Raw genomic sequence first — 27,407 nt, forward strand, 5'->3', positions numbered from 1 at the left:
TGATCCCCCGGAGGGAGCCAGCCAAAAGTAGGCAAGTATGATTTAGTATTATAGGACAAAAGAGCTAATTCTGCTACAACCATGTATGTATTCCTATATACTAAATTCCTTATTCTAATGTCGCATCACTTGTGTGAGATTGCCAATCTCTATATATAAAGTGGAATAAATCAAACAGGAGTACAAGGTGCGCCCCAAAAGGATAATGTATTTAAATTTATTGATTAAATTTAAAATGAAAAACAACTGAACTCACATGTACACCACAATATGATAATAACATGTACCAATAAAGTGGCATAAATGACATCTTATAGGTAAATACACTTTCTGAATGAATGACTCTGGATGTTATAACAATATAGGTGTCTGGCCGGTACACCCAAAAACCAAAATGTGGATATATATATTCAGAGAACCAAAGCTGCATATACAGATGGTGTATAACGGGAAAGATCTCACCCAACAATAAAATGTGCCTATAGCAAGGAGATATGATGTTTTCTAATCCATATAGAGCAATCGTGCTATCCAGGACATACTCATGTGTAGTCACTTGATATAATACCCGGGTTATTGACAGTGATCAGTCTCCTCGGAGATCCTTAACAACACTCAGAAAGTGTATTTACCTATAAGATGCCATTTATGCCACTTTATTGGTACATGTTATTATCATATTGTGGTGTACATGTGAGTTCAGTTGTTTTTAATTTTAAATTTAATCAATAAATTTAAATACATTATCCTTTTGGGCGCACCTTGTACTCCTGTTTGAAGTATGATTTAGTATTAGACATATGTCATACTTGCCAACTCTCCTGGAATGTCCGTGAGACTCCCGCATATTGCGAGAGTCTCACGGACTCCCGGGAGAGTGTGGCAATCTCCCGAATTCTGCTCACTTCACTAGGAAGTGCCCACTTCCTAGTAAAGTGGGCAGAATTAGGTCCCAAACGCCGTGAATTGCGGCATTTGGCCCCGCCCCCCGCTGTCAAATGACGCGTTTTCATCATTACGTCACAGGGGGCAGGTCCAAAATGGCGCAATTTTTGGTGTCCTGCCCCCTCGCGCCCACCTCCACCGGCAGGCTCCCGGAAGAGAGCTGAAGAAGGTTGGTAAGTATGACATATGTCCAACTGCAGCACGAAAATATGCCATTATGTGCAGAAAAATGCGTCTGTAATTTGAGCTTAAAGCAACTTGCACTTTTGGCCCATTATGACTGAAGAGGCGGATTGGGGGTGTACATGTGCAAGTTGAGTACAGTAGCCACATGCACCCATATGTTTAGCATGCCTCCTGGATATGCTGCCTAGTATAAAAGGGCCAAATCTCCATATACCCATCTTAGGAGGTGTATCTTTTGCTCATATGTAACGACTGATATAAAGTTATGTGCTGATGCTGTCATCTTTTCTAGTTTAAAATAAGACATAGGGTTTAAAATAAATAAATATCAGGTTCTGGGCGCTGATCAGTGTGGAATGTATGACAGGATGGATAAGTGAAGTGGGATATAGTAGATATTTATTGTAACAGGGTTTACATGGAACACATTCCGGCCGGAAAAAATTGTGCATACAATGCACTATATTGTGTTATAAAGGCACATGAAATCACAAATGTATCACAAAAAATAATATTTATCACAAAAAGGTCACAAAAATGTATGTATTTGTATACAGGAGCTCAAAAAACAACAAAAAACAAATGGAAAGCAAAAACACGGAAAGAAATCACAGTCCTGGCTTAAAATTAAGCCCGCTATGTAGGCTATAAGCCCTTGTAGATATGGCGTTAATGAATAAGAAGTGTTATCCAAAGGACCAATGTAAATGTCCAAAAAAGTCAAACAAATGGTCCAGGGTGACTTACATATTGTCGTTCGGCATTAAGGGTTGTTCACGGGGCGAGGATTCCTCCTGGGATGCGGCAGCGTCTCTTGTCCCTCGGTTGTGGATTTAAGAGAATCGCAGGCACGCAGCCTGTGTATACAACGGAGGTGGCGTGTGCAGCGTATGCACGCTCTCTTGTTTACTTTGCGCCCAACCAATACCTGATCAGTGATGTTTTAGATGAATGAATGAAAATCTAGCATGCTAGATAAAAAGTCCTTAGCTGGAAGATATAAGTCGCTATTGTCCAACGCGTTTCGCCATCCCTGAGGAAGCTCACCGGCATTCTAGCCACGAGCGAAACGCGTTGGTAACATAGCGACTTATATCTTCCAGCTAAGGACTTTTTATCTAGCATGCTAGATTTTCATTCATTCATCTAAAACATCACTGATCAGGTATTGGTTGGGCGCAAAGTAAACAAGAGAGCGTGCATACGCTGCACACGCCACCTCCGTTGTATACACAGGCTGCGTGCCTGCGATTCTCTCAAATCCACAACCGAGGGGCAAGAGACGCTGCCGCATCCCAGGAGGAATCCTCGCCCCGTGAACAACCCTTTCTGCCGAACGACAATATGTAAGTCACCCTGGACCATTTGTTTGACTTTTTTGGACATTTACATTGGTCCTTTGGACAACACTTCTTATTCATTAACGCCATATCTACAAGGGCTTATAGCCTACATAGCGGGCTTAATTTTAAGCCAGGACTGTGATTTCTTTCCGTGTTTTTGCTTTCCATTTGTTTTTTGAGCTCCTGTATACAAATACATACATTTTTGTGACTTTTTTTGTGATATATATTATTTTTTGTGATACATTTGTGATTTCATGTGCCTTTATAACACAATATAGTGCATTGTATGCACAATTTTTTCCGGCCGGAATGTGTTCCATGTAAACCCTGTTACAATAAATATCTACTATATCCCACTTCCCTTATCCATCCTGCCATACATTCCACACTGATCAGCGCCCAGAACCTGATATTTATTTATTTTAAACCCTGTTTCCCCTTGGGAGGGTAGGGATTCCCTCCTGCACACCTTCAGGTTCGTTTATTGGCTGCTCTACACATCTAGAGGTAGCGCAACCCACCCTATCTGTCTATATCCATTAAAATAAGACATAAATTATTGTGGTTTTTAACAGCGCCCACTTCAACAAAAGGTAACCAGTACTGTAGTCTGCAAAAAAGAAAAAGAAAGAAGCGCCTCCTAGTGTAACACTTCCACTCTATGTGTAGCCTTATTTGGATCACGATAGAAAGTTTCGTACCATGTATATGATCAGATTTCGCTTATCTGTATATTATGATGATCCACTTTTTCCCCTAGACCTCTCTGCTCCATATACCAGAGGATGTTTAACAAAAAAACAACAGCGAAGAAGACGACAATAGTGCAATATTTTTTTTTTCAAAAAAACACCCATGCACAAACCACACCTCACTTACATTCCCATTACATTTTCCATATTCTTGCCTATTTCCATTGTCCTTATTACCTCTCCTTCTATTATTCTTTGCCTTCCATGCCCTAATTGGTTATTGTCCTCCATCTTGCTATTGTCTCCCTGCTTATTCTTACCTGTTATCCGCTGTCCTTACTATCTTACTGTTCTGCTATCATTCTTACCTGTCTTCATTGTCCTTATTATCTCACTGTACTGTTGTTCCATGCCCTCCACGCCCTAATTTGTTATTATCTTCCACCTTTTCATTGTCTTCCTGCCTTTGTTCTTACCTGTTTTTCACTGTCCCCACTATCTCACTGTTCTGTTACTCTCTCTCCCTACTATGCCTCCCCGCTCTCACTCCATACCCATACTCTCCCCCCGCCCTACCTCTCCCGTTCCTCCCCGCCATCCCCCGCGCGCTGCTCATCTTGCTAACCTCATCCCCATTTCCCCCCTCTCCTCTCCCCCTTTCTTCTGTGCCCTCTGGAATGCCAGATCCGTCCGCAACAAGCTGACTGCTATCCACGACCTCTTTCTATCCAACTCCTTTCACCTTCTTGCCGTTACTGAAACCTGGCTCTCCGATTCTGATACTACTTCCCCCGCTGCCCTCTCCTATGGTGGCCTCTCCTTCACCCACTCCGCCAGGCCTGGTGCCCGCCCTGGCGGTGGAGTTGGCCTCCTCCTCTCCTCCACCTGTACTTTTCGTGTCATTCCCCCTGAACCCTCCCTCTCCTTCTCCTCTTTTGAAGCTCACTCCATCCGCCTCTTCTACCCCATCCATCTCCGCGTCACTGTCATCTACCGCCCCCCTGGCCCCACCTCCCTCTTCCTTGACAACTTTGCTAGCTGGCTTCCTCACTACCTCTCCTCCGATCTCCCCTCGATCATTCTCGGTGACTTTAATATCCCCATCGACAACCCCACCTACCCTGCTTCCAGCAAACTGCTCACCCTCTCTTCCTCCCTTGGTCTCACCCAATGGACCTCCTCCTCTACCCACTGCCTTGGTCACTCCCTTGATCTTGTCTTCTCCTACCTATGTAATCTCTCCGACTTCTCCATCTGTCCCTTTTCTCTATCCGACCACCATCTTCTCTCCTTCTCTCTCTCCTCTTCTCCTGCTCCCCTCCCCCTGCCCAAACCTACTCTGTCCATACGCAACCTCGATGCTCTTGACCCTGCCTCTCTGTCCTCCTCTCTCGATACCCTCCTTTCTCCCCTTTCCTCCCAGGCCTGCCCCAACCAGGCAGTGTCCCTCTACAATCACACCCTCACCTCCGCTCTGGACGCGGTCGCCCCTGCCCACTCCGTCCACCCCCACTGCTCCAAACCCCAACCCTGGCACTCCAAATTTACCCGCTTCCTCCAAAAATGCTCCCGTTCCGCCGAACGTCACTGGAGAAAATCCCGCTCCCTGGCTGACTTCCTCCACTTTAAATTCATCCTTTCATCCTACAGCTCTGCCCTCTCACTCGCTAAACAATCTTTCTTTAAATCCCTCATCTCTTCCCAGTCCTCTAACCCCCGCCACCTCTTTACCACCTTCAGCACTCTCTTGGCCCCCTCCCCTCCCCCCACCCCCTCCTCCCTGACTGCCTCTGATTTCGCCTCCTTCTTCTCCTCTAAAATCGAGGCCATCCGACTTGAAATCTCCTCCTCCACTCTCTCTTCCACCCCTCCCACTCTTCTGTCCTCCCCCCCCAACCACCTTCCCCTCCACTCCTTCCGTCCCACCACCGGCGAGGAAGTCCACTCTCTCATTTTATCCTCCCCCCCCACTACCTGCCCCCTGGATCCCATCCCCTCCCACCTTCTTCGCTCCCTTTCCCCCACCACCTGCTCCCACCTCGCTCACCTCTTTAATCTCTCCCTCTCCACTGGCATCTTCCCCTCCTCCTTCAAACATGCTCTCGTATCCCCCATTCTTAAGAAACCTAATCTCGACCCCACTTCTCTCTCGAACTATCGCCCCATATCTCTTCTCCCTTTTGCCTCTAAAATTCTCGAGAGGCTCGTCTGCAGCCGTCTCACCTGCTACCTTTCTGAATACTCCCTCCTTGATCCTCTCCAGTCTGGTTTCCGCCCCCTCCACTCCACTGAAACTGCCCTGGCTAAAGTCACCAATGACCTCCTCTCTGCAAAAGCCAGGGGCCACTTCTCCCTTCTCATCCTCCTTGACCTCTCTGCAACCTTTGACACCGTTGACCACCCCCTCCTCCTTCACACCCTCCAGTCTTTCGGCCTCTCCGGCCCAGTCCTGTCCTGGTTCACCTCTTACCTTACTCACCGTTCTTTCTCTGTCACCACCTCTGGGTCTCTCTCCCCCCCATCCACCCTTCCAGTCGGGGTCCCTCAGGGCTCTGTTCTGGGACCCTTACTCTTCTCTCTATACACCTCCTCCCTGGGTGAACTCATCAGCTCCTCCGGCTTCAGCTACCACCTTTACGCTGACGACACTAAACTATACCTCTCCTCTCCTGATCTCTCTCCCTCCCTCCTCTCTAGGGTGTCCGCCTGCCTCTCTGCCATCTCCTCCTGGATGTCCTCTCGATTCCTCAAACTTAACCTTGCCAAAACTGAGCTCATAGTTTTTCCTCCCTCTCATACCCCATACCCTTCTGACCTCTCCATCACTGTCGACAACACCTCTATCTCCCCTGTTCCCCAACTTCGCTGCCTTGGTGTCATCCTCGACTCCTCTCTCTCCTTTGGCCCCCACATCCTCTCTCTTGCTAAATCCTGCCGCTTCCAGCTGCGCAACATCGCTCGCATCCGGCCCTTCCTCTCCCAAGATGCCACCAAATGCCTTATCCACTCTCTGATCATCTCCCGCCTGGACTACTGCAACCTCCTCCTCACTGGCCTCCCCCACTTTCATCTCGATCCCCTTCGATCCATCCTTAACGCTGCAGCTAGGCTTATTTTCCTTTCTCGCCGCTCCTCTTTTGTCTCCCCCCTCTACCTAGCCCTTTACTGGCTCCCATTCCCCTTCAGAATCCTCTTTAAGCTCCTCACACTCACCTACAAGGCCCTCGCCAACTCCACTGCGCCCTACATCTCCACCCTCCTCTCTATTCATGCTCCATCCCGCCGTCTCCGTTCTGCCTCTGACCGTCGCCTCTCTTCCCCCCTTATAACCTCCTCCCACGCGCGTATCCAAAACTTCGCCCGCGCTGCCCCCCCTCCACTGGAACAAGCTCCCTCCCTACCATCAGAACTTCCCCTAATCTGTCCAGCTTCAAACGGGCCCTAAAAACCCACCTTTTTCTTAAAGCCTTTCTGTCTCCCACTTAACTTCCTACCTTATCTTCTGCCTCTGTCCCCCTACTCTCCCTCTCTCCCCTGCGTCTCTCTGTCTGTCCACCCCTCCCCTTAGATTGTACGCTCCTCTGAGCAGGGCCATCTCTCCTCCTGTTTCCACCACTTCTAACTCTGCTCTCCAGCTACTTAGCCCTCCTCCTCGAGGGTCCTCCACCCCACGTCCACTCTCGCTCCCTCCTCCCCCCTGGGGGTCTCCCTGTCTTCCGCGCCCTCCTTCTTGGGCCCCGTCGTTTGCGGATCCTCCCTCCCCCTTCCCCGCCCTCTCTAGCTGTGCATTGAGCGTACTGAGTTGCTGTGTTTACTGTACTGTGCTGTCTCCCATTGTATTGTGATTTTATTTGTCTCTGTACGGCGCTGCGGATGCCTTGTGGCGCCTTATAAATAAATATTAATAATAATAATAATAATAAATACTGCCACTTCTAAATTTACACTTCGACCACTGACCAGAATAGTATCAAACTTATGCAATATCCAAATATATCACAAATATATAACACTGATTCCTCTACCAAGGTCCAGTTTGAATGTTACGTCTTCAAGAAAACTATTCATTTATGTTATGAAATACCAGTCCTTCATATAACCATACTGAAACTGTGTTATCAAATTATTTACTACAATATAATTCAGAATTAAACCCTTTAGAATCCCTTCAAATAAAAGAAAAAGATTCATATAAAATTCATCATTTTTATACCTCTCTTACAAAACATTTTACTGACAATTGGCATACATGCTGGGTGGAATTATGCTTTAAAATCGGAAGAACATTTTAAAATGCTTTTGTGTAGAGTAGACCTTTAATTCTTTAATTTGCACAATGATGGGCCTGGGCGGGCTGGACCGGGGGGCAGGGGGGCATCGGCGCCCCACATGACATGAGATGCGGCCGATTAATTTTTCCAGCGGCGCACAGGCGGCCGCATCACATGACATGCGATGCAGCCGTGTCAGCGCACAGGTGGCCGCATCACATGACACGCAAAGCCCCCCCCCCCCCCCCCCCCGGGCTGAAATGTGCCAGCCCGTGCCTGATGATGGGATGTGTCATTGTTTTGTTCAGTAAATGTATTTTCTCCATTATGTTATTACCAGTATGAGCATTATATTTACTGATGAAAAGCACTAGGAAACATTCAGTATGATCAGGAGCTGGCTGGGCAGAGTGGCCCCCGCGGGGTCTGTCCATCAGTGGGCCAACTTGGGCTGGATCACTGGGCTATCTGCATTTTTGTACCTTTAAAACGTTCATAATAGACTGCTGAGCCGAGTCTCGCCCCTGGGCTGAAATTTGCTAGTCAGCCCCTGAGTATAATGATGTGTCTGACTATAATGGGATTTTTCAATCTATCTTTTTTATTAAGTACCCTCTATAATAGTTGTAGGAGCCGTGATCAGTACATAGGCAGACTCCAGTGAGGTAAATCTATTGACACTCAACTAATAGCAACATGAGGACCCTCATCTCCAATCCTGGTACCATATAAGAAAGCAAGAAAAGCCTATCAAATGCTCGTTATGTGTTAATTTGAACAAATACCACTATAATCAGCTAACTTTGCTATGTGGATTATATGACTGCACAATAAAGGCGTGCACATCATATAAAGATATAAAAACACAATGAAAAGTGGATATGAGAAGAAGTTCTTAAAGAGATGAGGATAACACTTTATGCAGCCACCTCTATACAGCTGTTCTACTTTGCATATACATTTATGCTGTAGGAGTTTTCCATACTTAGTTACTATGGTGATGGTATTCAGACAAAATGAAAGACGTATTTATATTGTTCTGCAATTTAACCAAATGCAGAAGATTGAATATAAATACTGAATGCAGTGTTCAGCATTTGGCAGTTTGCAAACTGTATAATCAGCTTTTTAGTAGCACAAAGTATAATCCATTAGCTGTAATCAGATTTTATATACAGTAGTAAAACACTAACTTCAGCATTAACTCTTATGGGTCATAAATATAAGAAAAATGCTAGCTAGTAGTTTTATTTAGGCGACTCTTTGTCACAGATGATATTGGCTAAAAAAAACACAAAGCTGACCATCCATGAAACTGTATAGAACTGTTAGGAATGCTGATGATAGATAAACATCCAGATTTTCAGTCCTCATTTAAATATATGCAAATGCTGAGGTGGAAGATCCAATGGATAAGCAACAAATCTATTTGATAGGTAAAAGAATACCATTAAAATCCAGATATTGGACTAACTTAACAGTTTTTGTCTGACAGCATTCTCAAGTCTATACTTCAACTCCGATCATAATTTTGTTCATAGAAATCATGTAGTAGGTTAGAATGGTCCACCTATAACAGTTTCTAAATTGCATAAGTCTCCATATGCTTACAGGCACTCCAATGCATCTAGGACTTGTGCACAAGCCTGAGGTGTACACTTATAAGAAGATATGGTAGTAGAAAGAATGACATTATATACATGGCTAACAACAAGGTACAAAATCACAAGCCACTGGCAGAGTCAAACAGCCCAGTAGCAGACAGATAATGGGATATGGAATCACCAACCAAAGGCTGACTGGAGTCCAAATGCTGAGTTAAATAATAAGTAATCACCAAGGGACTTTACAAACTTACAGGCCATGGTTCAGGGCAGACAGCACCAGGGTGTAGCAGGGCCAAAACACATTAAAATACCACAAGTAATGATGAATCACCAAGCCTGGTTTTATGTAAGCACACAATGCCCACGATGATGCCCTATATAAACATATTGCTTGCTCACGTTGACACACTGCATTATGATTAGATGCACTAGTGTGCCCACACAGGCGTATCAGAACCTATTAGTGGCTAAACAGCATGTGCCTGTGAGATAGAAAATCTGTGAATTCTTACACATAGCCCCAGCGACTACTACATTTGTGCATCGAGTCAGGTATTGGAGTTGTGGGGAGCCAGTGGTACAGCATTATAGAAGGTGATAAATCCACAACAAATCTTGTCCACTCCTAAACTGAATTTGTATACAATAGCTATTACATAAGATTATAGTCAGCACAGTGGTACAGTGGTTAACATAGCTTCCTCACAGCGTTGGGGTCATGGGTACAATTACAACAATGGCCCTAACTGTGTGGATATTGTATGTTCTCCCCGTATTTGTGTGTGTTTGCTTTAAGTGCTACTGTTTCCTCTCACACTCCAAACACACACTAATAGGTTAATTGGCTTTCGATGAAATTAACTCTTGCGTGTGGTAGGGCCTGATTCATTAAGGATCTTAACTTCTTATTTCAGTCTCCTGGACAAAAACATGTTACAATGCAAGGGGTGCAAATTAGCATTCTGTTTTGCACATAAGTTAAATACAGACTGTTTTTTTCATGTAGCACACAAATATCAACTTTAAATTTCAGATACCAATAAGCTATTTGTGTGTTACATGAAAAAACAGTCAGTATTTAACTTATGTGTAAAACAGAATACTAATTTGCACCCCTTGCATTGTAACATGGTTTTGTCCAGGAGACTGAAATAAGAAGTTTCTTGAGTTAAGATCCTTAATGAATCAGGCCCATAGATTGTAAGCTTCACTAGGGACTCCACCATCACGTAAGAACTGATGTGTAAGATTAAATATTCCCTGTAAGGCGCTATATACAAATAACTGTTCATTATATGTCATTACAAGGCTGCATCTATGACCACTTGACAACTTGATTCTGACTCATTACCGCCAGATTCTGACCCTGAGGTCTTTTTTGGCATATGTGTACATTTATTTGCAATCTTACATTCAATCAATAAGGGTGTTCCCGTGGGTGCTAGATCTTTCTATGTGCAAATACTGATGCTCACCTAAAATGGTACAAGGAATGCCAGATCCTGATTACATGGACATGGTCGATATATTGTGATTAGGTGCACCAACGTAGACTGGTGGCACATCAGTAGCTGCCATTTCCCTTGTCTAACACCTACACCACAGAGCACATGATCAGCAACTGTATTATATAGCTGGGCCATATTATCTAAAAAGCTATGTAGGAATGTGCTTAGACCCTGCACCTTCCATGGGTTCAGAGGTACATATGTGAATTGCTTCATGACTGGAAATAGCATTTTAGTTCTTGTGTATAATCTGGCCAGTCTTATATCGGTCAGATAGGCGGATTTACATTTAACATAACCACATAGCAAAATTGATTTAAGCCATAAGGTGGCAGTAAAGAGACTTGAGATTGATTATCACTGGCAAAGGAAATGAAATATTGGGTGCTCAGCAATGTACCATGACTAGGGCCAACTCATTTTCTGAATGATTTCTGTCTGGATTTTTTTCCTGCCAGTTGTTACATTGGTATTAATGAATGAATTACTGTTCAACATTTCTGAATTGTTTGTATTACCTAGCTCTGTGCTCTAAATTGTTTGATACCCTGATCAAAAATGGATGCCAACTACACCAACTTCTAACCTTCTGGTGATATAAATATCAGGTGTATCATCACAACAGGAACAACAGCTAAATAAGATAATTGCATTTGGCTGACAAGACAAGACAATACATGTGTTTCTTACCTCTACAGCTTCATAGTACATGCCCTTTGCTTCATTATCTTGTTTAGCTGAGATCAGCCAAGACTTGATTAAGTATTCATAGAAGCTGTCACCAAGCCCTCCAAGAGACACATGATCTATAGAAGGAAAAGTGACACACGATTAGTGCGGCAAGGATGATAAGGAATTTAATCCGACATTTCATTTGTGCACATGCAAATCTTGACGTTAAGCATGCATGCCAAATACCTCTTAAATTCCAATTTCTTCTCAGCATTGTCATTTTTAAAATTGTCAGTTTATAATTAAATGTTCTAATGCAATGCTTTTGCATAGTAGCAAATTATACTAGGTCAAGTATCTAGCTGCAAGGGAAAAAATTAGGTTCCTGTGTCAATTAATGAAAAAAAATCCCACTAAAAAATGGCTGTTCTTTTTGGACTTTAGTACACATTTTGCAAAGATACTATATCAGATTACAATACATAATGGTGAAAGAGCAAGTTTCCCACCTGTTAACATACCTCTGGAGATTAAGGTAGGTGGCATCAAAATGGGGGCGTGGCCACAACAAGATGGCAGCATGGTCATATCTCCAGGGGCGTGCCTAGCACTTTAGAGACTGTCCCCGTCTAAATCGGGACAGTTGGGAGGTAGGCCAATGATAGCCCCAACCCCTGGCACTGAGGTAAATATGCCCTTGTATAGTTTGTGTAGATCAAGGGTTTAAAACCAATGAGTCCTAAAACTTGCCTTGTAGGGTGACACCCGTTATTTTCCTAAATTTATTTTGTACAAGACCACAAATGAAATGTATATCCCTTATATACTTAACCCTTACCTACATCATTTGTTGACAGTGGTATAAGTAATTAATGAGAAGATTATTAATTAAAAACTGAACCTTGGACTGCAAATCTGACTCAATAATTTGAGTAACAGACAAAAAATGAAGAACCCCTGCTCTACCCAGACATTCTCAAGCAAGTGTTACCAGTTAGACACATTTATGGGTACTTCAGCTTTGATAAGACTCAAATAACAGTTTAACGTATAAGTAAAGAAGAAAAAGCATACAAAAGAAATTCAATCAGGTAATTTGTAAATATTTAAAAATATATAGGGCCTGATATAAAGTAGGCTACATTTTTGCGAAAGCATGTAAATTTTAAATTTTGACTGCAAAGTTGAGGCCTAATGTATTTTGAGTTACACATATCTTATGATATGTGCAACTCAAAATACTGTGGGTCTTATTCATGTTCGGATGTCTGCGTAGCGTATCTTGCGTGAAATAGCTCTGCACATAAAAGCTCCTTACACAAATGAACGCAATTGCATGCAGTTCATGTCTGAACACAAATGACATGTACAACTGCCTATGACTTGAGAGGTCGGAACGAGAGAGTGAAGGGATGGACAAAGGCATTTCCATGCAGATGCGGCAGATTCAAGTCTTGGGTTTCTCATAACAAGTACGCTTGGTTTCACCCATATCATTTGCACACACTACAGGACATGTGTAAATGTTGACTGAAAGCGAAGATTGACACAGCATAGTCTATCATATTTGTTATGTGTTTTCATGTGAACTTTTATTGTAAATACGCTTGTGCATACACTGCAGCCTGTTGTGTGTATATATGTACGGGAAATACTGTGTAGGCAGAGTGTCCTTACACCCAGATTCAAATGGAAATGTTCCTGAGATAAGCTGGGATTTGTATACTGGCGGAACTACTCTGAAATTCTGTTCTCTTTTTTTCAAACGTAACTTATGTGTAAGTTACATACAAAGTTGAATCTGGTCCTCTGTATAGATGCTTAAAACATATGTTAAACTTGATGATTATGGCTAGCATCTAAAGTGTAAAAAAAAGCTCTTTGTTCTACAAGAAACAACATATTCAGTGCAAAAGTATAACCAACAGCACTTATTACCTGCGTTGGTTACCGCTAATGCATAAGACACAAGTTGCTCTGATTGGCTATTCACAGGCAGGACTGTTTGCTGCCAGTCGTGTTGTGGCTCCACTAGAAGAAAATCCTGCGTTGTCCAACAGGGTTTTTGATTTTTAACCCATGTATTTCTTATGTATTACTTCAGGACAGAAGAAGTTAAGGTCCCTATGGATTCAGGAATGCGCTAAAGATGGGATCTAGTGAATTGATTTATTTCTAACAAAGTGTTTTTTTTGTATGGTGTCAGGGTCTTTCTTTACTATAAGTTCAGTGTGTGCAATTACAGGACCCAGCGAGCAATGCATGCTGACATTTATAGTTCTTCAAATGCCATCATGCCCAAGCAGTTAATGGCTGCCAGGGCTTGCTGGGAAATCAGTAGTTTGGAAAGAGACAGGAAGGGTGGGGAAAGGCCCACATTCATTTTACAGATCAGATTTCCCTAGGGAATTCAGCCCTGTACTGACCAGGCCTGACATAGTCTGGTGTTAGAGGCAGATTTTGCAGGGAGCCACAACACTGTCTGTCACAAAGCATTAGTGGTAACCAGCCCAGGCTATAAGTGCAGGCGCTGGTTACATTTTTGGGGAGGGGCACTGTGACGAAATGAGTTTGATAACCCTGTGAGCATGTCTCATTTCTCACATAATATGGATTATAGTACTTTTTATAGCCCATGCTTTTTGTTCCCCAGCTTACCAGACTACAACTGCATTGTCCAATAACATGTGGCTAAGGGGACATTGTAGTTCAATGTAAATATGTATATTGTGTATTATATACTGATGACTTGAAGTGATGTTATTCATTGTCCTTAAACTGAAGCCAGGAGGGTTATGGGTAAAGATCAGGTGGTGGACAGGATACAGGTGAGAGGGCTGGAGCTGCATTCATCCCCCCCCCCCTCCTTCCTCTACAGGAAGCATGGAACAGCTGGGGACCCTGTGACATCACAAAGTAGTGTAAGGGGTTAATTTTAGGAGGGACTCCCTTTTACCTTATCCTTGGAAGTAGGGGAAGCCAATTAGCATCAATTGTTCTCCTTAGGACTAGTCCAGACATTCTGTCTGCATCCCAGCAGGGGGCTTCTGGGAAAGGACAGTTCATCTTCACTGCCCTGTCCAAACCCCCTAGTCCTGCACTGGCCAATGGTTAAGAAGAATAGACCCAGGGGTTTGCCCAGGGAGGAGAAAGACTGTGGAAAATAGACCTGTGATATAAGGAACAACTCCAGAGGGGGGAGGGTGTTCAATGTGGGATTTCATTCATGAAGGTGCATCTAGTTTTGGATTGTCGTTTTTAAACTAGTCTCTATATATGCAGCTGATAGAAATCCATGGGTCGTGAAGTCTGGACACCAGGAGCTAGATTTACTAAGCTGCGGGTTTGAAAAAGTGGGGATGTTGCCTATAGCAACCAGATTCTAGCTGTCATTTTGAAGAAGGTACTAAATAAATGAAAGCTAGAATCTGATTGGTTGCTATAGGCAACATCCCCACTTTTTCAAACCCGCAGTTTAGTAAATCTAGCCCCAGGTGACTATATCTTCTTAAGTTAGTGGGGTAAGGGACGGATGATGTGGTAAATCTGCCTGGCATTTATTTACTGTGTGTATATAATATTCTAGTGTTGTTTGTATGACAATAAATATACTGTTGTATTTTTATAACTGCATTTTGCCTGAGTGACCATACGAATCCTAGAAGGTACTGGGTAGCACTGGGCCAGATATACCCGGTATCTTCACAGGCACAAAAGATTTTGCTATTTAATTTTACACTAATTAAGATATATGCTTCTGGTCATCATCATGAGCAAGTGCAACTCACATTTCATTCAAAATTCCAAGTTGTGGAATGCACAACCTGCATGCACAGGAAAAAATAGGAAAGCTGAATTTAGCAATTGAAATTTTAACCTGAGTCCAACTCTAAATGATAGGTTGCTTGGTGTAAATTTAGATATAATGGGGTACTTTGAATAAACACTCTTTAGTGGGGTACTTTGACTGAAAACTGACACACAGCAAGGGATGCTTGATTGAGAAAAACACCATTAACACATTTTTGTACATACGTTGAACCCAGCTTCCACTGACAGGACTGAAATAGTTAGGATACAATCCATGAGGCTTCTCAATTTTCTTTAATATTTTCCGGATGATATTCACCTGCCAAAAAATAACACATCAACTATTAGCAATAGAACGGAAAGTACGATGCCCAGCAACTACCCTGTCATTTCTTGTTCAAAACCATGCTCCTTGCTGATGTTTAATCATTGGAATTTCACAATAATTTGAATTGATGCTGTCTGCTGTTTCTGTGTTACAATTCTCACATTTATTTCTTCAAACAACTTTATTTGTTTCTACCTCAAATCTCACTCACTGTCAATAACACCATAATTTCCTCAGTTTCCCAAGCCCGCTCCCTTGGTGTCACACTTGACTCCACCCTCTGCTTTATTCCTCATATCCAGACTCTCTCCCAGTCCTGTCGACTCCACCTTAATAACATTGCCACAATATGCGTTTTTCTTACTCAACATGCTACCAAAACTCTTATCCATTGTCTCATCATCTCCTGTCTTGACTATGCAACCTCCTGCTATCTGGCATTCCTGACACCAATATATTCTCACTTTAATCCATCCTAAATGCTGCTGCAAGACTAATATTCCTCTCTCACCGCTCCACATCTGCTGCACCACTTGGCAAATCACTACACTGGCTCCCTGTGTCCTCCAGAATCAAATTCAAATTACTCACCATTTCCTACAAAGCCTTTAACAACACTACCCCTGCATACATCTCAAATCTCATATCAAAATACTCTCCCTTTCGTCCTCTTAGATCTACCTCTTATTTGCACCTTGTCTCTGGTAACCACTTCTCACTCCCACCTACAAGACTTCTCCCGTGCTGCTCCCCACTTATGGAATTCCCTACCAAGCTCAATCAGACTTCCCACAGCCGTCAAATCTTTAAACACTCTTTGAAAATCCATCTCTTTTTTAGAGGTGACCTTATCCCCAGTAACACTATTCACACTAATTCACAACTGTCTCAATCTCCACTCTGAACCACAATTGTTCCTCTTGTTTCAGCTGTGCCCTCTTCTACTTAGAATGCAATCTCTTTAATAAGCAGGATCCTTCATACCCTTTGTTTTCATGTATGCGTTTATCTTGTGTACCTTGTTTGTCTCTGTTTTATGTATCTACTGTTTTCTCTACTGTACGGTGCTGCGGAGCACTGTGGCACCTTATAAGTCTACGATAATAATAATGATAAATTGCAATATGTGAAAAAATAATGTGCAAATATGGCAGTTTTTACCTTCTCAATAAACACAGAATCTCCAGATAGTTCGCTCAGTTTCAAAAACTCTAAGTGCAAAGTCCCAAATTCAGCTAAAATGCTGCTTCCTGCAGAGGCCCATCCCCAGCTCCAATTTAAACCACTGAAAAACATGTTGCAATATGAGTGTTAGAAAACGTGTCTACATTTAGAAAATCTGGGAAGTGTTTCTTAACAATGATACATACGACACTGTGACTTTGTCTGCAGTTTCATCCTCAGTACTCTGCATGGGGTTTTCCACCTTCATGCTTTCATTCATTTGCACATACATGCCCTGCTGCAACCTAATAGCGTTTCTCAATGTTTTTGGCATATTACTGTACTTTCCAAGCTTGCGTTTATATTATGGGGCAGAATTGTTAATTACATTCATTTTCATTCCCTTCCATGAAACACAGCCTGCTATTATCTCTGGATTGGATACAACTGGGTCCAGACAGCAGCTGTGTGTTGTATCTATGGACAATAGAAGTAAACATTTTTTCCCCCATGATATATAGACATGGCTGAAAAGCACATAAGAGGGACTGAAAGATAAAACAATGCATTTAGTAAATTATGTGTCATTTGAGTAATCTGGAGTTCAGAAAACATAGGAACTCATATTTATGACTTCAATATAAATAACTTATTTCTCCTTCCGTTTAAAGACAGATCTGGGATTTACTAAAGCTTCTAAAAAGTGGAGTTGTCCAAATACAACCAATCAGATTTTAGCTATAATTTTCAAAGATATGCTAGATAATTAAAAGCTAGAAACTGACTGTTTGCTGTCGGCAACACATCCACTTTTCCTTTTTAGAAACCTTAGTAATCTACTGCCAAGACTTTTTGTAAAGATGCAAACAGAAGCAACATAGTAAACAGTTATAAATTTCTCTGCTACTAAATGTTTTATTAATGTTTAAGCTGAAATTATGTACGCATTTCTGTACTGAATCATAAACAAAATTCTCTCTTGTTCTCTTTAACATCTTTCAGGAAGACATCATGAGTATTACAACTTTTACAATTGTTACTTCATCATGTGTTTTTAGCACATGATTTGTCAACTCAACTCCTCAAGTACCTCAACGGACCACATTTTTAGGATTTCTCTAATAACCCATTCATACTGCACCAAAAACCCGGGTTTTTGCCGGGTCGAGGTGCAGTATGAATGGTCCCAGATCTAATTAGACCCGGGTCATCAGTCATCTAATTAGACCCGGGTTTTTTGGTGGGGTAATTCCCAGGTCTGCCCCGGGAAGCCTGCACTATGAATGGTGCGACACGGGTTTTTCAACCCAGGTCTCACCAGACACAATGTTAAAGTAAAAAACAAAAAAAACATCACAAGACGAGCCAATCAGAGCTCCTCTTGTGATGTTGTCATGGAGACCCTGGGCAGACCCGTGTTCAGTATGAACACGATCTACCTGGGATTTTGACTCCGGGGGAGCCTCTGTTCCTGGCAATATCCCGGGTTCATATACCCGGGATATTGCCTGGGCGGCAGTATGAAAGCGATATAAGAAGAATTCTACAATATTGTGATATGGGAGTATATAATGCAAATAAAGGTCCTTTAGTCTCCACCTGCACGTCCTGACAAATGGACAATATTTAAACAAAATGGAGGCAGCACTTCATAATGAAGCAACAAAATGACCAGCGAGACCTGAATATGTTCTATAAGGCTGGAAATGTATATGTTATGTTGGTATTGCTCATGTGTCCACTCTGATTTGTTGAAAAATTTTACAATGTGTGAACAGATGGGGTATTTCTGATTCAGTCACATAAATAATAGCAATGTAAGTATTCTCCTGTTCATGAACAAATAACACTATCAGTAAAAAAATTAAATCTTGTGTATTATGCTTTTAAATACACAGCACAGTCTATTACCAATGTTTTGACAATTACGTCTTAAGCTGGGTACACACTACAGAAAAGTACCGCAGATGTCACTTCTGTAACGATTTTACCAACAACTGAAAGTCCTGATGAGCATGCAGATTTATGTGTACACACCTACACGGTTTACCTTCAGATTTCTGCTTTTCATCTCTCATAATCATATGCTGAAAAGATCGTGACTCTGTACACTGTATGGAGATCTGCCTACACTGCTGGGTGTGAGTGCATACACACTTCCACATTTGCCTGATGTCGGCCCATCGTTAATCGTGAGTTTTAGTCAGTTTATAAAGTCAAACCAAACAACACAATGTAATATTCATATGTGTGTATCTCAGGTGCATGTCACATACAATACAGAAGCTCAAGTGGCACTGTATTGTATATGACATGTGCCTGAGATACACACATATGAATATTGCATGATTCAATATAGAGTGAATTGGCACTTTAGTGCTTATCAAAGCTGCAGTCTATGGGGAGTGCTCAGAAGGGATCACGTATTTTGATATTTCAAACAATACAATGTGCTTTGGTACAATTAAACATGATTGTGACAGCACACACACAAATGCGAAATCGGATCTAACAGTCGTTTATCGTGTGATTGGCACGATTATTGGTTGAAAAGCATGTGTTATGTACCCATCTTTACTTTATGATATCTTCTACTCCATTGAGTCTTGTAGCCAGGCTCAGGCTCCACGGCTATAGACAACACGATTAGTTAATCTTTGTTAGCCATTGTTTTGCAGCATCGTGAAAGATAAGTGACAAGACGAGAAAAGCTACAATAGAAACAGCAGCAGTTCCAAGAATAAAACAGTAAATGTTGAGAAATTCTGGGCAAAGTAGTATACAAACAAAGTAGCTATTAATGCAAAGTAAAACTATTCCACTTTAAAGTGACACTTTAAGGAAACTCTCAAAACATGACCTGTTAGTGGTACTTGAATTGAGAAACCATGGCCTAATGCAATGTGACACAACTATTCTTTAGAAGTAAAAAACAATTGGCAAATTCTTTTCACATATTTATTCCTCTTTGCACTGTTATTTTACTGGAGACCATATGTTTGTAGTTTGTTGTCCTATTTCTTTATCTCATCTTTGTGTCCTTATGATGCCAGTTAAATATATATGCTCATTATTCCTATGTGTCATTATTCCTATGTTCTGCTTATGGCTGGGTTATTTTATGCATTATGATCATTAATTTTCTTTCCGAAAACTTGTGTTTTTGTGTGGTCTGCAAAAACTATATTTTGAATGTCAGAAGTAATTTACTGATCACTAAAATGGCATTTCAAAAGGAAAATTATATGCTGCAGATTATTATAATTTTATATGTGTGTGTGTGTGTGTGTGTGTGTGTGTGTGTGTGTATATATATATATATATATATATATATATATATATATATATATATCATGCTTTAAAAAAACAAAACAAAAGGCATTTAGAGTAAAGCATTTCTGTTACTCTGCCTCCTATTTTGAGAGAGATCAGTCAAAAAGTCTGGTGGATGTTGTATGGTGCTAGTCAGTTGAGGTGTTAAGGTGGGCTGTTGGGGGCAGACAAGCACTACAGTAACACTCATCACAGCCTTGGGACATAACACGTCCCAACATAATACTGTCCCAACCCCAGAATGATGTGACCAAACTCAAACTGCCTCTTATAGTAAAATCCTAGTGATGGGAGGTATGGCATGACAGCAACCAGGCAGCAATTGAGGAAAATGTAAAACTGTTTAAAGTCAGTATATATGACCCATTATCACTTTTCCATGTATGCCTTGGACACTGATTTTTGAAAGAAGTGCCTTTATTTGTTTGGATCTAGATAGACTCAGTACAGTTAACATCAACTTAACAAACTATGGGGAAATGTTTTTTCTTTGCATTGGTCCGTTTACAAAAGGAATACTTGACTATCACATGCTACTGAAAAACACACAGAATGTTATTCTTACTTTCCAAGGTTGATGATACCACGTGGGATTCCAGTAGGTGTGTTAAATGCTGGTAACAATTTCTTTCCAAGTTCTATTGCTTTTAGTCTGAAAACCTGAAACCAAATACAATGTTAGGTGTGTCTGCATCCATGTTTTGGTCAAATTTGCATGACTTAAATCCAGGAAATAATTTTCATGTTCATGCTTCTTGCATATTTACCAATAGCCATCTAGTCCTAATTTCCAGGAACACTCATATTTTGAAGATTTATGTTTGTCTTGATAATGTCCTTGCTTTTAAAGCAGATTTTACCTACACACAGCTGCACATTACCTACACACACATGCACATTACCTACACACACATGCACATTACCTTCACACAACTGCACATTACCTACACACAGCTGCACATTACCTACACACAGCTGCACATTACCTACACACAACTGCACATTACCTACACACAACTGCACATTACCTACACTCAACTGCACATTAACTACACTAAACTGCACATTAGCTACACACAACTGCACATTAGCTACACACAACTGCACATTAGCTACACACAACTGCACATTAGCTACACACAACTGCACATTAGCTACACACAACTGCACATTAGCTACACACAACTGCACATTAGCTACACACAACTGCACATTACCTACACACAACTGAACATTACCTACACACAACTGCACATTACCTACACACAACTGAACATTACCTACACACAACTGCACATTAAACAGATATCTGAACATCCACTATATATGTAAACAAACATTATGTTTATATTTACTGTCTGTTTACAGCTGTATAGTTTTCCCCCAATATTCTCCACATGCCTACTCATGAGTATTAGTGCTCCCGAGAAACTTTATCTGGTACTTGCAACCTCTGAGATAAAGATGCAGAGGACAGGTTTACAAAGTCATGGTCACCCAGCAGAGACCAGACATTCCAGGAGTGTTGGCATGTATGCTTTATCTGCTACCATCAGATTCCAGAAAGTAATCCAACATTCAAATCTCTTCATTAGATTTAAATGATAACATGAGATTTTCGTCACAGGATCTTCATCCTCCACAAACATGCTTTAAAGCATTTATAACACTGTCAGCGAGGAGCACAAATTTATAGCTGATGTTATTATGAATGGTGTATTCTAATATTTGAACTTTGTAATTAGACTTAATGAATGTTAATATTACACAATAAGACTTTCCTTATTTAGCATGTTAAATGCCTTTCTCCAAACCAAAACTTATTTTGTGTGCTTTAGAAATTCATTTATTGTATGTTACTTTAGATAAAAAAATACATTAAATTATATTATATTCATGCTGTGGTCATGTCGAGGTGTGTACTGTTTTGTTTCCATCTAGCATGCACCACTTGCGATATGAATAAATGCCACAACAATGTGTCCTTGGAAAATGCCGGCCACTAGGGTACTGAACCATGTGTTATAAACAAAATAACGCACCTCTTATTGTATATTATAAGGATACTTTAAGTCACTGAGGAGTTCCATGACTGTATTAAAGGTCACTGAAATCTGAAGTCACTTGTAATATTCATAACAATTTATAGTAGTAGGTGTGTTGTTTTATATAAGCACAAGTTTTCCTAATGAACACTGAAGTGATGATTTCCTAACTCACCAATTATAAGCAATAATATCTGTTTATAGTGATGTTAGCATCACTTGTATAATGTATTCCAGATACTTTAACAACCAGACTTTTCAGTATAGTTACTTTATCTTCTGCCTGTGTGCTCTTTTTAGAACACCTTATTTTTAGTCTATGTGGGAGCTGTTTCTGTTCAAACTGCAGACAAAGTAGCCCCCAGCACATTTCTCTCCAGCACTCTTTCTAAGCACTCTATATATACCCTCATTTCTTGTTTTAATTTGTGAATTACAGAAAAATCACTATATAGCACATTAAGTCTTCTGATTTATTTACAAAAAGGTTGGAAACTAAGCAGGAACAATTTATTTTATAACAACATTTTACAAAACTGGAAACTTATAGTACACAACATGGTTGTTCTAAAGGGTAACTGTATATGCTGCTCTTTACATTGATGTTATTTATACTTTGGGCATTCACAATTTCCTAGAATATTATGGTGTATGTGACTTAAGCATGTTTCAGGAACCACTTATGAAATAGTGTCACAACTTGTAAGCCAGCATTACATATTATATATATTGTGACAGAAGCACTGGGAAAGTGCTGAATGGCAGAGTTATATGTCCCAGGCTTTCTGCCCTGAGTATATTATAACCACAGGGACATTGTTTATGTTTGTGGAAAAAGTTTCCCAAAGTGTGTTTCTCATTTGTAGGAAAAACTGGTAAGTGCCCTGGGGTTATGATTGGAGAGAGAGGGCAGACTCCAATTATCAGACACATTTTGGGGCTTCCAGGCCTCCAGCCTAAGTGTAGGCTGATTTGCAACTGCACCTGTGTGTGGCTTTTTAAAAAACAGTCAGGCTGGACATGCAATCTCTCAGCCCTGGGAAGGAGTTTGGATGCCTTTTAAGAGACTTTGCAAATGATGAGCAATTACCTCTTTGTTTGGTATGTGTGTGAAACACAAGCCCTTCCTGTATGTTTAGTTGGTGCCGGACAGGACCCTGGACTTGTGTGATTTCTCTGATGCAGTTCACTACTATCTACCCCAGGGAACCGGTTACAAATATATATATATATATATATATATATATATATATATATATATATATATATAGTGGTAAAGAGGCCTCTTTGCCACACCTTACATGCATAAGGACAGGTGAGATCACGGGGAATCTTCAGAGACAGGCTGCATACAGGGTTAAATCCTTAAATCCTTGCAGAGTCAGACTCCTAGCCTGCACACACACAGGTGGTATAATGAAGTAATGAGACCAAAGGGAGGAGACTTGTGTATTTAATCCTGAATTGTGCACTTTTTAGGGGTGACTGGTGCTGAACTAGTTGGCCAGTTATGAGAGAGCTGAACTATGTTTAGTTAGCATTAGTGTCACCAGGAGGTGTAAGCAAAGGGTATTGCTTACTGGTGTCATCTTGACAAGAAGTGTTACCGTCTATTGTGATGCAAACAATAAATGTACGTTTTATTTACAACAAGAAGTTGTCCGCGTTGCTGATGTCTGCAGGGTGCTCTTGCAACAAGTGGTGTCAAAAGTGCTACAAGGAGGACACTTTTATTTTATATATATATATATATATATATATATATATATATATATATATATATATACACACACACACACAAGTTAACCCGTGCATGATACTCATGCATTCTAGTCAAATCAAGCTACTTAAGGTGTTAAAAAGGTTCTTGTCATGCATTTGGGCCATAGCCCAGGCCTCCTCAGGGGAAGAGCGTTACTTCCCGACGTATGCGCCCTTTTTTAACATGGTTTTGTCCACATGTCACCACCTCATCATTCTTCTCCGTCACCTCATCCTTCATTTTCATCGCCACATCTATCCAGATGTCTATCCAGACACAGGGATCTCTCTCACCGGTCCTGAGTATCACACTCCTCTCACTCTGTCACCCCTGGCAACCACCAACCACTCCCCACTGTCACCCCCGGCAACCACCAACCACTCCCAACTGTCACTTCTCCTTCAAGAAATATATATATATTTTTTTTAAATCTTTATAAACACTTTTAACAATTAACAAATTAAATTAACAAATTAAAAACATCTTAGTATACCAAATTTCAGCCCTTTCTGATTTTTTTTCCCCACACACACTAAGAATTTAGTAGGTCAGTGTATAACTTCGCCCAGCAGGTGGCGCTGCAGCTTGGTTTTATTTTTTCCACACACACACACACACAGACAGACAGACTAACTAACACACGCCACTAAGCATTTATATATATATATATATATATATATATATATATATATATATATAGTTTGTGTAATTCACTATACTAAGTGTGTTTGGGATTTAGAGCAAATAAGACCTTGTAACGTGATATAGTGTGTTTGTAATGAGGAGCTTGCTTTATATTGCAGTGACCAAAAGAGATTTTCTTAATTTAATTTCTACTTATTTATAATTGGGAGTATGACACTTGCTTTGCATATTAATATCGGTTTTGTTTACAGTAACAAACTGTTATGGAACAATAAATTATGTCATGATGGTTTGGCAGTGACGTCTTCTTGCAGCATAATCACGGTTGTTATTATTATTTCCTGACCAGAAAGTATGCAGTAAATCTTCTATAGAAAACACAGTGAACATGCACTGCAAGGTTGAATATTAGCAGAACTGAAGAAAGCCCTGTAAACCTTAGAAAAAAGGAGTGACCCAGAAGGCAATTGTCTGAGCAGTAACTGAATAACTTGAATATGTCTGTATGCTTTATCCTTTGAGTTGCTGCCACATTATTGGATATTTCCATTAATAAGGAGGTGTACTTAAAGTGACCACTGAGCGTATTTATTACATATACTGTTGGCCATTTTAGGACAACTCCTTCTTAGTAAAATATGCACCCACTGTACAGAAAATAGAGGAGGCCCCATCATTGGGAAAACAGGGAAATGCACCACGGCAAATACCGCTCTTTTTCTCTATAGCGGAAAACAAGCACAGGTTATCAAGAGTTGAGCAGAGCTCTATGTAAAAGTTTCCATAGGGTTCTACTGTAGAGCTTTGGAAGTACTTTGTCTGCCAGCACTGAGAAACACAGTGTAAATTGTCTCTTGTTTCAGGTAACAATGGAGACATTGTGCATGTTGTATTGAGAAAGGGCTGTCCAAAAGTATACAGCTCTTTTGTTTATCAATTATTTTTATAGAATCTTTTTCAAAATTTAGGGATGCAGAAAGAAAAAAGGGAGAGGGGATAGTTTAACAACAGATATAGTTATAGGTTTGAGATGTACATTATTGTTTTATTTTTATATTGTGTGCTCTTGATCAAATAAGTTGAATGGTGTGAGTTGTTGTTGTTGTTTGGCTGATTATTTTTGGACTATTCTTAATCAGTGAAATACTTGTAGCATTTATACCATTTTAGAATAGAGTTTCCATTTTGAGCCTATATTAGATTTTAGCAACAATTTTACTAGTTGGTGGTAATGTATTTTTCCAATTTTGGGCTATTGCAGCCCTTGTTGCTGTTGGTATAATTAAATATATGTCATGTTTTAAAATTTGAGGTGGTTAAAAGGTGTAATTGCGCTAAGTCTGGAGAGGGGGTAATTGTTGTACCAATAACCTTGCTAGCAAGATTACATACTTCATTCCATAATGTTTGAATGGAAGGGTACTTCCAAAGACATGTATGATATCCTACTTTGGTACAGTTGTTTTGTTAGGCCATATTTTATGGAGCCTTGTAGGGGTCAGATACAGTCTATTTGATAGTTTAATCAGTATCTCTGTATGATTTAAGCATTCAGCCATACAATGGAAATTTACAAAAACATGTTCCCATTGTTCTGTTAAGAGAGTATTTTACAAGTCTTCTCCCCATTGCATTTGAGGGGTTGATTATTGTACTATGTCTAGGGTTGATAAGTATACCAAAAAGATATTAGCACCTTTTCCCTCTACCTCTGTGAGCTTAGTCAATATAGGGGTCCGGTTTACCGTAGGGTGCGGCTTGTTTTTATTATTTTGGATATCCAATGCCTGATTTGTATAAATTTATAAAATTCTTTTGAAGGGAGGTTGAATTATTCCTGCAGTGGGATAAAAGGTAATTATGCCATCATTGTGTGAAATAAATTATTTAGGGATGTAATACCTTTTGAATGTCATAGAAGATGTTGATATCTGGAATCAATTTGACAATGTTATTTTTTATGGAAATGTTTGGAGGAATTCAGCCAATTTTGAGAGCAGTTTTTTAAAATAAGAGCACAATTTAGTGTTTAGGACAAAATAGGTCACTGAAGCTGAACCCTTGCTACAAATGACTTAGTGTGTTTGTGTCTATAGTGGGAAATTACATTGCAAACTCCAATAGAGCAAGGATTGAATAAAATTAATTGTACAGTGTTGTGCAATACGTTGGCACTAGGGGAGTCCCACCCTCTTTGGCGGTCTAAGGAGGCACTTATACATTGCTTCTCTCCTGAAGTTCCAATCACCAGCTGCTCGCTGCAGGAGCAAGTGCAATGACCGACAGTGTCAAAGGAGCAGTGGCAGGGGCAGGAGAGGAAAACCACTCTTTCTTCTGCCCCTTATACTCTAGCGGGCATTTTACGCCTAATAATACAAGAGTATTCTGGATTAATATAAATCCCCACTACTGGTCTACACAGATTTTACATATATGTACTGAAGTCACTTAATAAAATAGAAATTGACATACTTAGCAATTATTTGTTCAATTCTACACTTTGTAAAAACAAACAAACAGATAACAACAAAAAACGTTTCATTTATCCACCAGAGGTCAGACGTAAATCACTGCAAAATATTCATCATAGTTCCTTTTGTGTACAAAACACATAATGTGTTTTATATTAATAGGACTTTGACTAATGTAATCTTCGGTTTGTAATTTGGAGTCAGTGAAGGCACTACTCCGGAGATTTTTTATTTACATTTGATGATCACATGTATGCGCAACAGTTAGTTACATTAGAAAGTTAGCTAGCAACCAATTAGGAAAATAGCACTGAAACTGCAGTATGATCCTTAACCAGTTCATTTCCAGATCAAATATATTCTTACAGACAATATTTTAGAAAACTGCACCATCAAGGAAAGACTACGGTATATATAGGTGGTAACATTTTTGTCAAATTATTACTAATTACACAAAAAGTCTATTTCACTAAGGCAGCGGAATTAGTGGCGCTATATAAATAAATGGTGATGATGATGATGATGATGTATCATTTTGATCTGTAAATGATGTTCCATTTTCACTAATGATAGCTTTCTCTGCCTTTCTAAATGGACAATGAATATCTTCACTAATGATACT

General features: G+C 40.5%; 1 protein-coding gene across 2 annotated transcripts in view; it reads right to left on the minus strand.

Moving 5' to 3' along the window:
* The window catches only part of MAN1C1 (mannosidase alpha class 1C member 1), a 108,606-nt gene that overhangs the window by 26,785 nt on the left and 54,414 nt on the right, over positions 1 to 27,407 (minus strand). For both annotated transcript variants that reach the window (XM_075195343.1, XM_075195344.1), the window contains exons 6-9: positions 20,428 to 20,522; positions 16,527 to 16,650; positions 15,263 to 15,356; positions 11,246 to 11,361 (exon numbers count right to left, since the gene is read on the minus strand). In XM_075195343.1, coding sequence (XP_075051444.1) covers positions 11,246 to 11,361; positions 15,263 to 15,356; positions 16,527 to 16,650; positions 20,428 to 20,522 — 429 coding nt within the window. The remainder of the gene's footprint in view (positions 1 to 11,245; positions 11,362 to 15,262; positions 15,357 to 16,526; positions 16,651 to 20,427; positions 20,523 to 27,407) is intronic.

This window comes from Mixophyes fleayi, chromosome 2 (genome assembly GCF_038048845.1).
Source record: "Mixophyes fleayi isolate aMixFle1 chromosome 2, aMixFle1.hap1, whole genome shotgun sequence".
Classification (NCBI taxonomy): domain Eukaryota; kingdom Metazoa; phylum Chordata; class Amphibia; order Anura; family Limnodynastidae; genus Mixophyes; species Mixophyes fleayi.